Below are 15962 nucleotides of genomic sequence, written 5' to 3'. Positions count from 1 at the left end.
ATCCAAGTTTGGTTTCTCAATCATAACGTACACTTCCTGCGGACATTGACATTTTACTGAGGACCCCACCTAGGGTATCCCTAAAAGGTTGGTAGCCAGGTATATATTCATATCATTCATGTCCATGGGCAGTGACAAAATATTTTTTCAGCATATTCCTGCAGTATGTTTGTCTAAAGTTGAGAGTTTAGTGTGTAATATACATTGGACCCAGACTTTCATCTCAGACCCTGCTCACAGCACACAACTGGTGAGGTGAAGGACTGAGGGTGAACCCCAGGGATGGTGTGAGGTCCAGATCCTCCTCTCCTACCCTGGGAGGAGGAGAGAAACAAAAGTGCTGTAGGAGGGAGGTGAAGAAAAGGAAGAGCTAAACTATTTGAGAACATTCCCAATGTTAAACCAGTTTGAGAACGGTCCTAGAACACTACCAACATGGAACTCATTTCTTAAATGGGCTTAGAGTGTTCCAAAGCCAAGGAACTATACAGCACCATTGCCGGACATATGTGGAAGGTTGTTTTAAAAAGAACCATATGACAACCACGCTCTCACCAAGCTCTATGGTTCTCAGAACATTATGTGCTAGCTGGGTATTTACATGATCAGTCATTCATTTCTGGAAGGTAACACAATAATCTTGTTTGTCAAACACTGACCTCAGAAGTTCATAGGCTCACATTTTACGAGGCATTTTTATTTGAATGGAAAGAATTTGATCTGTCTAAACCTGGTCTTTTGGCTTATTTTATGTTCTACAGCTGTCCAAGAAATATGGCTCGGTGTTCACAGTTCACATTGGACCCAGAAAAGTGGTCGTTCGCGCAGGATACAAGACAGTCAAGCAAGCACTGGTCAACCATGCAGAGGAGTTTGGGGACAGGGGCATCAATCATTTGTTTAGTGAATTATTAAACAAAGGACACAGTAATGTCAGATAACTGATTCTCAGGCATACTACGCTGCAAACCTTGACAATGGACAGTTAAGCAGGCATGCTTGGTGCCATACTGTAAAAACCAACAACAGTATACAGTACCAGTCTTTCAACAGTTTTCCTTATTTATTTTTTTACTATGTTCTACATTGTAGAAAAAAATAATGAAGACATCAAAACTATGAAATAACACATATGGAATCATGTAGTAACCAAAAAAGTGTTTAAAAAAAATCCAAATATATTTTATACAAGAGATTCTTCAAAGTAGCCACCCTTTCCCTTGATGACAGCTTTGCATACTCTTTACATTCTCTCAACCAGCTTTACCTGGAATGCTTTTCCAACAGTCTTGAAGGAGTTCCCACATATGCTGAGCACTTGTTGGCTGCTTTTCCTTCACTCTTCGGTCCAACTCATCCCAAACCATCTCAATTCAGTTGAGGTCGGGTGATTGTGGAGGCCAAATATAAAATGTATTTTGATTTGTTTCACGCTTTTTTGGATCCTACATGATTCCATATGTGCTATTACACAGTTTTGATGTCTTCACTATTATTCTAGAATGTAGAAAATAGTACAAATAAAGAAAACCCGTTGAATGAGTAGGTGTGTCCAACCTTTTGACTGGTTCTGTACATGATGCTCTTCTGTGTTCAACCAACTCTAACAACCCCAAATATCTTATAAATATTTTCTCCTGACTTCATAAAAATATGAAGGAAAAAAATGATTTAGTTTGAAACCTCCTACTTCCATTCATCTGTGCTTCTTCAAATTGATTTGTATTCCTTTAAGAATTTCACTCAACTACTACATCAGAACAATATTGTTCTACTCTACTTCTTGCGTCGAGCCATCCCGGATCCGGGATCGTGACTACAGCCTCAAGACCATTACCATAACGCAACGTTAACTATTCATGAAAATCGCGAATGAAATTAAATCAATATGCTAGCTCTCAAGCTTAGCCTTTTGTTAACAACACTGTCATCTCAGATTTTCAAAATATGCTTCTCAACCATCGCAAAACAAGCATTTGTGTAACAGTATTGATAGCTAGCGTAGCATTTAGCATAGCATTTAGCGTTAGCATTCAGCAGGCAACATTTTCACAAAAAACAGAAAAGCATTCAAATAAAATCATTTACCTTTGAAGAACTTCGGATGTTTTCAATGAGGAGACTCTCAGTTAGATAGCAAATGTTCAGTTTTTCCTGAAAGATTATTTGTTTAGGACAAATCGCTCCGTTTTCTGCATCACGTCACATCTTTTCGTAACAAAATATCTTGTTTAAAACGGGAACGTTTTTTATCCAAAAATTAAAATAGCGCCCCCTATCTCAAAGAAGTTAATAGGTATTGTATTTGCCAATGGAGATTCATGGAAAGAGATGAGACGCTTTGCCCTGACAAACCTTAGGGACTTTGGCATGGGCAAGAAAGCGAGGCCTTGGTAAAGGACAGGAAGAACCTGCCCTACACTGATGCAGTGATCCATTGCTTTGCAAAGTGCTTTGCAACGTCTGGTAAGGACATTATTCAGTTGTACATGTACATACATGTCTACCTTGGTAACCTCATTGCTGCTATCCCTGCCTTTCAGTTGCATGCCTCCTTGCAATTTGAATTAGCCTTCATTGTACATTTAGACTTGACATTTGTACTTGCCATTTGCCTTCAATGCACATTTACACATCCCACTTAATAACATACATTGTACTTACTTGTTTCACTTGTACATTTTGTTGTGCTCTTTTATTTGCACTTCTGGTCAGATGCTAAGTACATTACGTTGTATTGTACTTGTTCAATGAGAGCCAAGTTGAATCTAATCTAATCTAATGAGACCCATAGACTTGCCAACATTGTACCCATGTCCATCCCTCACACCACCAGCCGAGACGTCATCTTCCAAGGCAATACTGAATCGTTGACCATAACGGTTCCCTTTTGATGTTATATGTTATAAGAGTTTGCATTTTTTTTAAATTGTTATTGCAGATTGATACAGTGTTTTTTGAATAACATATGTGAATGAGCTGTAAGTCACTTTGGATAAAAGCATCTGCTAAATGGCATATATTACCTCCATCAAGTTCTAGATATGTATGCTGTTTGATTTAAAATCTAATCTAATTTTATTTGTCACTTGCATAGAATGCAAGAGGTTTGCATTTTTAGACCTTAACATGAATGGCTTTCTTACAAGCCCTTAACCAAGTAATTTTTTTATTAAAGTAAGACAACAAAAATAAGAAGAATGGGACTATATAAAGGGGGTACCGGTACCGAGTCAATGTGCGGGGGTACCGGTTAGTCAAGGTAATTTGTACATGTAGGTAGGGATGAGTAAGGTAAGTGACTACGCATAGATAATAACCAGTGAGTTGCAGCGGTGTAAAGACAGCAGTCTTATTGGTGGTAGAAGCTGTTAAGCAGCCTTTTAGGACCTAGACTTGCCATGTGGTATTAGAGAGAACAGTCAATGACTTAGGTGACTGAAGTCTTTGACAATTTTTTGGGGCCTTCCTCTGACACCACCTAGTATATAGGTCCTGGATGGCAGGAAGCTTGGCCCAAGTGATGTACTACGGTCGGTTGCGGAGCAGTTGCTATACCAGGCAGTGATGCAACCGGTCAGGATGCTCTCGATGGTGCAGCTGTAGAACTATTTGAGGATCTGAGGACCCATGCCACATCTTTTCAGTCTCCTGAGGGGGAAAAGGCGTTGTTGTGCATACTTCACAACTTTCTTGGTGTGTTTGGACCATGATAGTTTGTTGGTGATGTGGACACCAAAGAACTTGAAACTCTCGATCCACTCCACTACAACCCCTTCGATGTGAATGGGGTGTGATCGGCTTTACTTTTCCTGTAGTCCGCAATCATCTCCTTTGTCTTGCTTACGTTGAGGGAGAGGTTGTTGTTCTGACACCACACTTCCAAGTCTCTGACCTGGCTGTCTCATCGTGATCAGGCCTACCACCGTTGTGTCATCAGCAAACTTAATGACGGTGTTGGAGTCGTGCTTGGCCATGCAGTCGTGGATGAACAGGAAGTCCAGGAGGGGACTGAACACGCACCCCTGAGAGGCCCCCATGTTGAGGATCAGCGTGGCAGCTGGGAGGTGTTTGGTCCCAGGGTCCGTAGCTTAATGATGAGTCTTGTGGGCACCATGGTGTTGAACGCTGAGCTTAAGTCAATGAACAGCATTCTCAGTAGGTGTTGCTTTTGTCCAGGTAGGAAAGGGCAGTGTGGATTGCGATTGAGATTTGTTTAATGGTCACATACACACAGTTAGCAGATGTTAATGCAAGTGTAGCGAAATGCTCATGCTTTTAGTTCCAACCATGCAGTAATATCTAACAAGTAATCTAACAATTTCACAACAACTACCTTATGCACAATATCAGTCTGTCCCTGATGTTTTTTCCAGGAGAGAAGTGGCTTCTTTGCTGCCCTTCCTTGACACCAGGCCATCCATTTTTGTCTCACTGTTTGTGCAGATTCATTCACACCTGCCTGCTACCATTCCTGAGCAAGCTCTGTACTGGGCGTGCCCCGATCTCGCAGCTGAATCAACTTTAGGAGACGGTCCTGGGGCTTGCTGGACTTTCTTGGGTGCCCTGAAGTCTTCTTCACAACAATTGAACCGCTCTCCTTCAAGTTCTTGATGATCCGATAAATGGTTGATTTAGGTGCAATCTTACTAGCAGCAATATGTAACGTCGTCCGTCTGTTGTAAGAAGAGAGTCAGACCGAAATGCAGCGTGTAGGTTACTCATGACTTTAATGAATGAAAACAGTACATGAAATAACTGAAATACGAAAACAACAAACGAAACGTGAAACTAATTACAGCCTATCTGGTGACAACTACACAGAGACAGGTACAAACACCCACGAATACAAAGCGAAATTCAGGCTAAATACGGTTCCCAATCAGAGACAACGATAAGCACCTGACTCCAATTGAGAATCGCCTCAGGCAGCCAAGCCTATACAACACCCCTAATTAGCCGCGATCCCAAATACTACAAACCCCAATACGAAAAACAACATATAAACCCAAGTCACACCCTGACCTACCCAAACATATAACAAAAACACAAAATACAATGACCAAGGCGTGACACAATATCCTTGCCTGTGAAGCCCTTTTTGTGCAAAGCAATGATACAGCATGTGTTTCCTTGCAGGTAACCATGCTTGACAGAGGAAAAACAATGATTCTAAGCACCACCCTCCTTTTGAAGTTCCCAGTCTGTTATTCAAACTCAATCAGCATGACAGAGTGATCTCCAGCCTTGTCCTCGTCAACACACACCTATGTAAATGAGAGAATCACTGACATTATGTGAACTGGTCCTTTTGTGGCAGGGCTGAAATGCAGTGAATTTTTTTGGGGGGGGATTCAGTTAATTTTCATGGCAAAGAGGGAATTTGCAATTAATTGCATTTCATCTGATCACTCTTCATAACATTCTGGAGTATATGCAAATTGCCATCATACAAACTGAGGCAGCAGACTTTGTGAAAATTAATATTTGTGTCATTCTCAAAACTTTTTGCCACGACTGTACAACATGTTTCCATGGTTAGGCCCGTGGATAAACAGTCGAAAAGCTTTATGCTGAAAAATGTTTATAGCAACCAGAAGAATGTAAAGGAGTTGGTTAGTGGAATGATGGAGACTCCCAACCAGAAGGATGTAAAGGAGTTGGTTAATGGAATGATGGAGACTCTCAACCAGAAGGATGTAAAGGAGATGGTTAGTGGAATGATGGAGACTCCCAACCAGAAGGATGTAATGGAGTTGGTTAGTGGAATGATGGAGACTCCCAACCAGAAGGATGTAAAGGAGTTGGTTAGTGGAATGATGGAGACTCCCAACCAGAAGGATGTAAAGGAGTTGGTTAGTGGAATGATGGAGACTCCCAACCAGAAGGATGTAAAGGAGTTGGTTAGTGGAATGATGGAGACTCCCAACCAGAAGGATGTAAAGGAGTTGGTTAGTGGAATGATGGAGACTCCCAACCAGAAGGATGTAAAGGAGTTGGTTAGTGGAATGATGGAGACTCCCAACCAGAAGGATGTAAAGGAGTTGGTTAGTGGAATGATGAAGACTCTCAACCTTCACATGTATAGAGGCTTTGTTCCTTGTTCAAAAGCAGAAAGCAAAGGTATGACAAGGTATGAATTTCACCACTTATCAAACCTCATAGTCATTATCTCCAGCATCACAATAGTCTACTGATGAACTCGTGGATACCATTTATATGTCTCTGTGTCACGTATGAAGGAAGTTCGAGGAAGTGTCGTGAGCCAATGCTAACTAGCATTAGCGCAATGACTGGAAGTCTATGGGTATCTATCGAGGCTTAACAGCTGTATGCTGTGCCAAGGTTAGGCCTCACTCATACAGGCCATTGCTGGACATAAATGAAGGTCAAAACTGTGGTAGCTGGAGTAATATCTACCTATCCAGGCGAAGCGGTAGGCATTGCTCGTAAATGTGAAAGCTGCATAACGGAGGTCAAGAAAATAGGAATCTGCTCTTTAGTGCTTTCTAGACATGATGCAAAACTCTGGAGTGGAGTTCGCCAAAATAAAGCAGATTCCTATTTCCTCTGCCTCCACTAGGTGTCATTCACATGCAGATATTCGTAAGCATTACATCATTACATTTAAGTCATTTAGCAGACGCTCTTATCCAGAGCGACTTACAAATTGGTGCATTCACCTTATGACATCCAGTGGAACAGCCACTTTACAATAGTGCATCTAAATGTTTTAAGGGGGGGGTGAGAAGGATTACTTTATCCTATCCTAGGTATTCCTTAAAGAGGTGGGGTTTCAGGTCTCTCCGGAAGGTGGTGATTGACTCCGCTGTCCTGGCGTCGTGAGGGAGTTTGTTCCACCATTGGGGGGCCAGAGCAGCGAACAGTTTTGACTGGGCTGAGCGGGAACTGTACTTCCTCAGTGGTAGGGAGGCGAGCAGGCCAGAGGTGGATGATTATTATTATATTATATTATATTATTATGAACGCAGTGCCCTTGTTTGGGTGTAGGACCTGATCAGAGCCTGGAGGTACTGAGGTGCCGTTCCCCTCACAGCTCCTTAGGCAAGCACCATGGTCTTGTAGCGGATGCGAGCTTCAACTGGAAGCCAGTGGAGAGAGCGGAGGAGCGGGGTGACGTGAGAGTACTTGGGAAGGTTGAACACCAGACGGGCTGCGGCTTTCTGGATGAGTTGTAGGGGTTTAATGGCACAGGCAGGGAGCCCAGCCAACAGCGAGTTGCAGTAATCCAGACGGGAGATGACAAGTGCCTGGATTAGGACCTGCGCCGCTTCCTGTGTGAGGCAGGGTCGTACTCTGCGGATGTTGTAGAGCATGAACTTACAGGAACGGGCCACCGCCTTGATGTTAGTTGAGAACGACAGGGTGTTGTCCAGGATCACGCCAAGGTTCTTAGCGCTCTGGGAGGACGACACAATGGAGTTGTCAACCGTGATGGCGAGATCATGGAACGGGCAGTCCTTCCCCGGGAGGAAGAGCAGCTCCGTCTTGCCGAGGTTCAGCTTGAGGTGGTGATCCGTCATCCACACTGATATGTCTGCCAGATATGCAGAGATGCGATTCGCCACCTGGTCATCAGAAGGGGGAAAGGAGAAGATTAATTGTGTGTCGTCTGCATAGCAATGATAGGAGAGACCATGTGAGGTTATGACAGAGCCAAGTGACTTGGTGTATAGCGAGAATAGGAGAGGGCCTAGAACAGAGCCCTGGGGGACACCAGTGGTGAGAGCGCGTGGTGAGGAGACAGATTCTCGCCACGCCACCTGGTAGGAGCGACCTGTCAGGTAGGACGCAATCCAAGCGTGGGCCGCGCCGGAGATGGCCAACTCGGAGAGGGTGGAGAGGAGGATCTGATGGTTCACAGTATCGAAGGCAGCCGATAGGTCTAGAAGGATGAGAGCAGAGGAGAGAGAGTTAGCTTTAGCAGTGCGGAGCGCCTCCGTGATACAGAGAAGGGAAGTCTCAGTTGAATGACTAGTCTTGAAACCTGACTGATTTGGATCAAGAAGGTCATTCTGAGAGAGATAGCGGGAGAGCTGGCCAAGGACGGCACGTTCAAGAGTTTTGGAGAGAAAAGAAAGAAGGGATACTGGTCTGTAGTTGTTGACATCGGAGGGATCGAGTGTAGGTTTTTTCAGAAGGGGTGCAACTCTCGCTCTCTTGAAAACGGAAGGGACGTAGCCAGCGGTCAGGGATGAGTTGATGAGCAAGGTGAGGTAAGGGAGAAGGTCACCGGAAATGGTCTGGAGAAGAGAGGAGGGCATAGGGTCAAGCGGGCAGGTTGTTGGGCGGCCGGCCGTCACAAGACGCGAGATTTCATCTGGAGAGAGAGGGGGAGAAAGAGGTCAGAGCACAGGGTAGGGCAGTGTGAGCAGAACCAGCGGTGTCGTTTGACTTAGCAAACGAGGATCGGATGTCATCGACCTTCTTTTCAAAATGGTTGACAAAGTCATCTGCAGAGAGGGAGGGGGGGGGGGGGGGGAGGATTCAGGAGGGAGGAGAAGGTGGCAAAGAGCTTCCTAGGGTTAGAGGCAGATGCTTGGAATTTAGAGTGGTAGAAAGTGGCTTTAGCAGCAGAGACAGAGGAGGAAAATGTAGAGAGGAGGGAGTGAAAGGATGCCAGGTCCGCAGGGAGTTTTCCTCCATTTCCGCTCGGCTGCCCGGAGCCCTGTTCTGTGAGGTCGCAATGAGTCGTCGAGCCATGGAGCGGGAGGGGAGGACCGAGCCGGCCTGGAGGATAGGGGACATAGAGAGTCAAAGGATGCAGAAAGGGAGGAGAGGAGGGTTGAGGAGGCAGAATCAGGAGATAGGTTGGAGAAGGTTTGAGCAGAGGGAAGAGATGATAGGATGGAAGAGGAGAGAGTAGCGGGGGAGAGAGAGCGGAGGTTGGGACGGCGCGATACCATCCGAGTAGGGGCAGTGTGGGAAGTGTTGGATGAGAGCGAGAGGGAAAAGGATACAAGGTAGTGGTCGGAGACTTGGAGGGGAGTTGCAATGAGGTTAGTGGAAGAACAGCATCTAGTAAAGATGAGGTCGAGCGTATTGCCTGCCTTGTGAGTAGGGGGGGGGAAGGTGAGAGGGTGAGGTCAAAAGAGGAGAGGAGTGGAAAGAAGGAGGCAGAGAGGAATGAGTCAAAGGTAGACGTGGGGAGGTTAAAGTCGCCCAGAACTGTGAGAGGTGAGCCGTCCTCAGGAAAGGAGCTTAGCAAGGCATCAATCTCATTGATGAACTCTCCGAGGGGAACCTGGAGGGCGATAAATGATAAGGATGTTAAGCTTGAAAGGGCTGGTAACTGTGACAGCATGGAATTCAAAGGAGGCGATAGACAGATGGGTAAGGGGAGAAAGAGAGAATGACCACTTGGGAGAGATGAGGATCCCGGTGCCACCACCCCGCTGGCCAGAAGCTCTCGGGGTGTGCGAGAACACGTGGGCGGACGAAGAGAGAGCAGTCGGAGTAGCAGTGTTATCTGTGGTGATCCATGTTTCCGTCAGTGCCAAGAAGTCGAGGGACTGGAGGGAGGCATAGGCTGAGATGAACTCTGCCTTGTTGGCCGCAGATCGGCAGTTCCAGAGGCTGCTGGAGACCTGGAACTCCACGTGGGTCGTGCGCGCTGGGACCACCAGATTAGGGTGGCCGCGGCCACGCGGTGTGGAGCGTTTGTATGGTCTGTGCAGAGAGGAGAGAACAGGGATAGACAGACACATAGTTGACAGGCTACAGAAGAGGCTACGCTAATGCAAAGGAGATTAGAATGACAAGTGGACTACACGTCTCGAATGTTCAGAAAGTTAAGCTTACGTAGCAAGAATCTTATTGACTAAAATGATTAAAATGATACAGTACTGCTGAAGTAGGCTAGCTGGCAGTGGCTGCGTTGTTGACTTTGTAGGCTAGCTGGCAGTGGCTGCGTTGTTGACACTACACTAATCAAGTCGTTCCGTTGAGTGTAATAGTTTCTACAGTGCTGCTATTCGGGGCTAGCTGGCTAGCTAGCAGTGTTGATTACGTTACGTTGCGTTAAAAGAACGACAATAGCTGGCTAGCTAACCTAGAAAATCGCTCTAGACTACACAATTATCTTTGATACAAAGACGGCTATGTAGCTAGCTATGTAGCTAGCTACGATCAAACAAATCAAACCGTTGTACTGTAATGAAATGAAATGAAAATGTGATACTACCTGTGGAGCGAAGCGGAATGCGACCGGGTTGTTGAGTTCTATTCGGTAGACGTTGGCTAGCTGTTGGCTAGCTAGCAGTGTCTCCTACGTTAAGGACGACAAATAGCTGGCTAGCTAACCTCGGTAAATTAAGATAATCACTCTAAGACTACACACTCTAAACTACACAATTATCTTGGATACGAAGACAGCAAACACAACTATGTAGCTAGCTAACACTACACTAATCAAGTCGTTCAGTTGAGTGTAATAGTTTCTACAGTGCTGCTATTCGGTAGACGGTGGACGTTTGCTAGCTGGCTAGCTGCTGGGCAGAGCAGTGTAGACTACGTTAGGACGACGAAATACGATAATTACGCAATTATCTTTGATACAAAGACGGCTATGTAGCTAGCTAAGAAGAAATTGCTAAGATTAGACAAATCAAACCGTTGTACTATAATGAAATGTAATGAAAAGTAAGCAAATACCCATAGACTTCCAGTCATTGAGCTAACGCTAGTTAACATTGGCTTGCAAAACTACCTCTGACTTCCTTCAAGTATGGAAATATGTAGCTATGATACGTCCCTACATGATTTACTGAATTCACTGACAGACCACTTAGAAGTTAAATCATAGCTACAAATCTATTTTTTACCCACTGATAGAACATAGGCTTTCACCAAATTGACAGGTGTTTCATGGTTTTTATTTCTGGGGGTGGATTATCTCTTTAGGTACTTATATGTTACCCATGAGTCTGTGTCTTTCAGGAATCAGGAAATATGGACACTCACTATCAAGAAAACAACCTGATATCTTCTGTAACCTACCTGTTTGCTGCTGGTACTGACACCACAAGGACAACCCTTCGATGGGGTCTGATGCTTATGGACAAGTATAACCATACATTGTAAGTTCACGTAGGGACCTTCATTTTACTTGACACCCAGTGTCATAACACATTAAGACATGATCATGACCTGCCATTATATGGTAATAACACTGTAATGACCCATATATTTACACCTGTTGTGACATATGCTGTGTTATTATATGACTGGTTATCCCAAAATGACACTTTATATACATTACAGAAGGCTGAAATATAACAAAACCATTTTACATAAAAACACCGGATTTTATGCAGATAAAAAAAAGCATATTTATTATTTATGAAATCATGAAAAATATTTAAAACATTCCAACCATGAGGCCACTAGGTCATTTGACTGCAGGAAAGGTCTACACTGCATGAAAACTGATCAAGACCTGTACACATAGTGACACAAAACACAGAGACACTTAAGGGGTTGTTATCCGTAAACATTGGCAAGAGGCCGACCTGTAACACAGGTCACTGAACAGATACCAGGGCAAAGACTATTCAGATTAATGTTTCACCTCTGGGTTATAGTAACATTGTCACTTCCTGTCTTTTTTTTCCAGACAGGTTCCCAAATGAGATGAGCAGGGTCATAAGAAGTAATCAGGCCTTCGTAGAACACAGGAAGAACCTGCCCTACACTGATGCAGTGATCCATGAGACCCAAAGACTGGCCAACATTGTACCCATGTCCATCCCTCACACCACCAGCCAAGACGTCACCTTCCAGGGATACTTCATCAAAAAGGGGACTGATGTGTTACCTCTGCTGACGTCTGTCCTGCGAGATGAGAGCGAATGGAAGAGCCCTCACACCTTTAACCCCGACCACTTTCTGGATGAGGAAGGTCGATTCGTCAAGAAGGATGCCTTCATGCCCTTCTCTGCAGGTGAGTCCCACTGTGTGTTTCCTTATTAACACTATCATTCTGACATCCTTCTATGGTGGTCAATTAACTAATTCTGACATCCTTCTATGGTGGTCAATTAACTAATTTTGTCATCCTTCTATGGTGGTCAATTAACTAATTCTGACATCCTTCTATGGTGGTCAATTAACTAATTCTGACATTCTTCTATGGTGGTCAATTAACTAATTGTGACATCCTTCTATGGTGGTCAATTAACTAATTCTGGCATCCTTCTATGGTGGTCAATTAACTAATTCTGACATCCTTCTATGGTGGTCAATTAACTAATTTTGACATCCTTCTATGGTGGTCAATTAACTAATTCTGACATCCTTCTATGGTGGTCAATTAACTAATTCTGACATCCTTCTATGGTGGTCAATTAACTAATTTTGACATCCTTCTATGGTGGTCAATTATCTAATTCTGACATCCTTCTATGGTGGTCAATTAACTAATTTTGACATCCTTCTATGGTGGTCAATTAACTAATTCTGACATCCTTCTATGGTGGTCAATTAACTAATTCTGACATTCTTCTATGGTGGTCAATTAACTAATTGTGACATCCTTCTATGGTGGTCAATTAACTAATTGTGACATCCTTCTATGGTGGTCAATTAACTAATTCTGACATCCTTCTATGGTGGTCAATTAACTAATTTTGATATAATTCTACGGTGCTGAATTAACTAAATCTGATGTCCTTCTATGGTGCTGAATTAACTAAATATGATGTCTTTCTATGTTGCTCAATTAACTAAATCTGATATCCTCATTGCTTTGGCTCAAAGAGAGTTGAGGGGATAGAAATTTACGTTGAAGCAATGTGCAATAGACATTGAATTGACGTCTGTGCCCAGTGGGAATATTGATATTTGTCAATTATAGGTACCTATAGTTACACATCTATTGTCTTCATGTTGTCTTCATGTTCCTCTTCCAGGTCGTAGGGTGTGTCTCGGAGAGAGTCTGGTCAGGATGGAGCTCTTCCTTTTCTATTGTCCTCATGCTGTCTTCCTCATCTTCCGATTTCAGGTCGTAGGGTGTGTCCAGGAGAGAGTCTGGCCAGGATGGAGCTCTTCCTTTTCTATTGTCCTCATGCTGTCTTCCTCATCCTCCTCTTCCAGGTCGTAGGGTGTGTCCAGGAGAGAGTCTGGCCAGGATGGAGCTCTTCCTTTTCTTCACCTCCCTCCTGCAGCACTTTTGTTTCTCTCCTCCTCCCAGGGTAGGAGAGGAAGATCTGGACCTCACACCATCCCTAGGGTTCACCCTCAGTCCTTCACCTCACCAGTAGTGTTCTGTCTGAGATGAGTCTGTGTCCAGTGTATATTACACATGGCTTTAGACCAACATAAAATGTTATTGTTATTGCAGATTGATACAGTGTTTTTTGAATAACATATGTGAATGAGCTGCAAGTCCCATTGGATTAAAGCATCTGCTAAATGGCATATATTACCTCAGTCAAGTTGTACATATTAGAGGTAAAAATGTATGCCTGTCACGCCTTGGTCTTAGTATTTTGTGTTTTCGTTATATATTTGGTCAGGCCAGGGTGTGACATTTTGTTGTGTTTCGTATTGGGGTTTTGTAGGCATTGGGATTGCGGCTGAGTAGGGGTGTCTAGCATAGGAGTGGCTGCCTGAGGCGGTTCTCAATCAGAGTCAGGTGATTCTCGTTGTCTCTGATTGGGAACCATCATTAGGTAGCCTAGCTTTCACTGTGTGTTTTGTGGGTGATTGTTCCTGTCTCTGTGTTTGTTGTCACAAGATAGGCTGTATAGGTTTTCGCGTTTCGTTTGTTGTTTTGTATATTTAGTTATTTCATGTATCGTTCAATATTTTCATTAAAGAACATGAGTAACCACCACGCCGCATTTTCGTCCGACTCTCTTTCAACAGACGAATGCCATTACAATGCTGTTTGATTTGAGCATTTAATTGTGATAATGTGCTCATATATGGTTTTATGTGATGACATTTGCCTTGTGCATCTAATTGTTATAAAATACTGGTATGTGATTTTATGTGATTTTCAATTGGTTATGTATTTATTTATTTTATTTCATTTTGTTTCTATAAAAACCCATCAAGGAATGGGTGTTGAAAAATTGCATTTGCTAGAAACACTATAGTGCAGTTCATTGGATGATTGTTTGCTCAATGTGTCCATGTGGTTGTACTTGTCCCTATCTAAATAAACCAACAAACACATTGCATTCGAAAAGTATTCAGACCCCTTGACTTTTGCCGTCACAGGCCGTCACATGAATTAGTCCTCCAGCTGCTAGAGAGTGTCCGAATTTAGGGGGTGTCCGATGTTTAGGGAAAATGAGCAATAACCCAGTGTTGAAACTGAATGGTCTTTACCCTGGTATCTGTTCAGTGACCTGTGTTTCAGGTCGGCCTCTTGCCAATGTTTACTGCTAACAACACCTTAAGTGTCTCTGTGTTTTGTGTCACTATGTAACAGGTCTCGGGCGGGTTTATATCAGTGCTGGTCAGTGTCATTTAAGAGGAGGATGGCTGACTTTCTTAAATTCAAGTTTACAACGTAGGTGCACACAGGTTGAGATACAATTTTGAGGTGACAGACAGTGACACATGGACAGACAGTGACACATTCAATACTGCCTTGCACACTCTGATCTAGGGTGTAATCATTAGTCCAACAGTTGTAAACCAGAGTTTCTATTGGACAAATTCAGGTATGTTTATCCCCGTTTCATTCTGTTTGCTTCTGTTTAAGAAACGTTTTTGAACAGAATCGGGGGAATGAATACACCCCGGATCATGCTAAACACAGTTCACTTTCATAGCAGTCACGTTGTATTCTTTATTGCATCTATGTGCTCCCCTACTCTCAAATGTTCTCTTCGCTTGTGGACGTCAATGCACAACATATCAGCTGTATGTGACCAGGTGAAGAAAAAATTCCAAGCCAAACCATTTCATAACTATTTTAGCTAAAGAAACGTCATAGTCAAAATAGCTAATAGAACGAACGTGTTAGTAAACATGCTACAATCATGCAGTAACGTGTAAGTGTAGCACTTACACCGGCGGGCCCCGGTGGCAATACATTTGTAAAACCAAAAGCTTTCCTTGACTTTAAAGAGTTTCAGTGTTGTGTTGGATAGTCATAGCCAGCTAGATAACGTAGCATCCTTCTGTTTGAGCAGCGTGTTTGAGTAGGCTAAAATGGCTAGCTGCATTAGCTAGCTACGGTAAGTAGCTAAGTGAAACTGAAAGCTTAAAAAAAGACAATCTCACTATCTCTCTCTTTTTTCTTTGTTTTGGAAGAAATTAATTTGTTCTAAAATGTTGAACTATTGTCTTTTGCTTTCTTTGAGTCAACTACTTACCACAATTTATACCATGCAGTGTTAGCTAGCTGTAGCTTATGCTTTCTGGGTTATTGCTCATTTTCCCCAAACATCGGACACTCCCTAAATTCGGACACTCTCTAGAGGTTGGAGGACTAAATCACCTCGAGCTCAACATTTAAATGGACTGGAAAATAATGGTACGTTTTGCCACTAAAGACACCCTTCTACCTAGCTGACCACCGATTTTCACTGCAATTTATGAAAGTTAAATTTGGTTTTGAGAGTTTTCAAAAAAGTAATATACATACACATTTTGTGGGACATGGTGTATATTACGCGACAGACCACATATACTTGTTTACCTCTGAAATATAGCTAACCGATTTCAGGCAAGTAATTTTTGTTTTAACCCAAAGGCTAGCCAACTAGTCAACTATCTAGTAAACACTTCAGACATGAGGTTGGAGTCTGTTTTTTTAACAAAATTAAATGGATTTATCTTGCATTCGAACAAAATAGTGAGGTGGCAAATAACTGGGGACCGTATGCCTACAACGTGGGACGCATTTCTTTTGCTAAACCGCTTATGAAAAAGCTGATACTAGTATATTTCCACTGAAATGTCAAACATGCTAACCGGTAACCCGT

The 15962-nt window shown here is 43.3% G+C and overlaps 2 protein-coding genes across 4 annotated transcripts; both read left to right on the top strand.

Moving 5' to 3' along the window:
- Positions 1–731: 731 nt before the first annotated feature.
- LOC124017981 (cytochrome P450 2K1-like) lies at positions 732–3489 on the top strand (the record flags this gene model as incomplete). The annotated part of the gene is made up of 2 exons (XM_046333232.1): positions 732–927; positions 2297–3489. Coding segments are annotated over 2 exons (297 nt in total), but the record flags the coding sequence as incomplete, so codon positions are not given.
- Positions 3490–5431: 1942 nt separating this feature from the next.
- LOC124032333 (cytochrome P450 2K1-like) lies at positions 5432–13598 on the top strand. Of its 3 annotated transcripts, XM_046344653.1 has the most exons (4): positions 5453–6133; positions 10960–11099; positions 11636–11962; positions 13114–13598. In XM_046344653.1, the coding sequence occupies exons 3-4, from the start codon at positions 11653–11655 to the stop codon at positions 13278–13280; spliced, it is 477 nt and encodes a 158-aa protein (XP_046200609.1). In that variant the 5' UTR covers positions 5453–6133; positions 10960–11099; positions 11636–11652; the 3' UTR covers positions 13281–13598. The 3 variants fall into 3 exon arrangements, with proteins under 3 accessions (XP_046200608.1, XP_046200607.1, XP_046200609.1); XM_046344652.1 differs by lacking the exons at positions 11636–11962; positions 13114–13598 and having other exon boundaries at positions 5432–6133; positions 10960–11095; XM_046344651.1 differs by lacking the exons at positions 11636–11962; positions 13114–13598 and having other exon boundaries at positions 5432–6123; positions 10960–11048.
- Positions 13599–15962: the final 2364 nt, after the last annotated feature.

Source organism: Oncorhynchus gorbuscha, linkage group LG03, assembly GCF_021184085.1.
Source record: "Oncorhynchus gorbuscha isolate QuinsamMale2020 ecotype Even-year linkage group LG03, OgorEven_v1.0, whole genome shotgun sequence".
NCBI classification, from domain to species: Eukaryota; Metazoa; Chordata; class Actinopteri; order Salmoniformes; family Salmonidae; genus Oncorhynchus; species Oncorhynchus gorbuscha.
This window is presented reverse-complemented; position numbering and strand designations above follow the sequence as displayed.

Coding starts and splice junctions, on each gene's coding strand:
- LOC124032333 (XM_046344651.1), top strand. CDS start 5,535: ATGGTTAGGCCCGTGGATAAACAGTCGAAAAGCTTTATGCTGAAAAAT. Junction 6,124..10,959: donor TTCAAAAGCAGAAAGCAAAG/GTATGACAAGGT, acceptor TGTGTCTTTCAG/GAATCAGGAAATATGGACAC.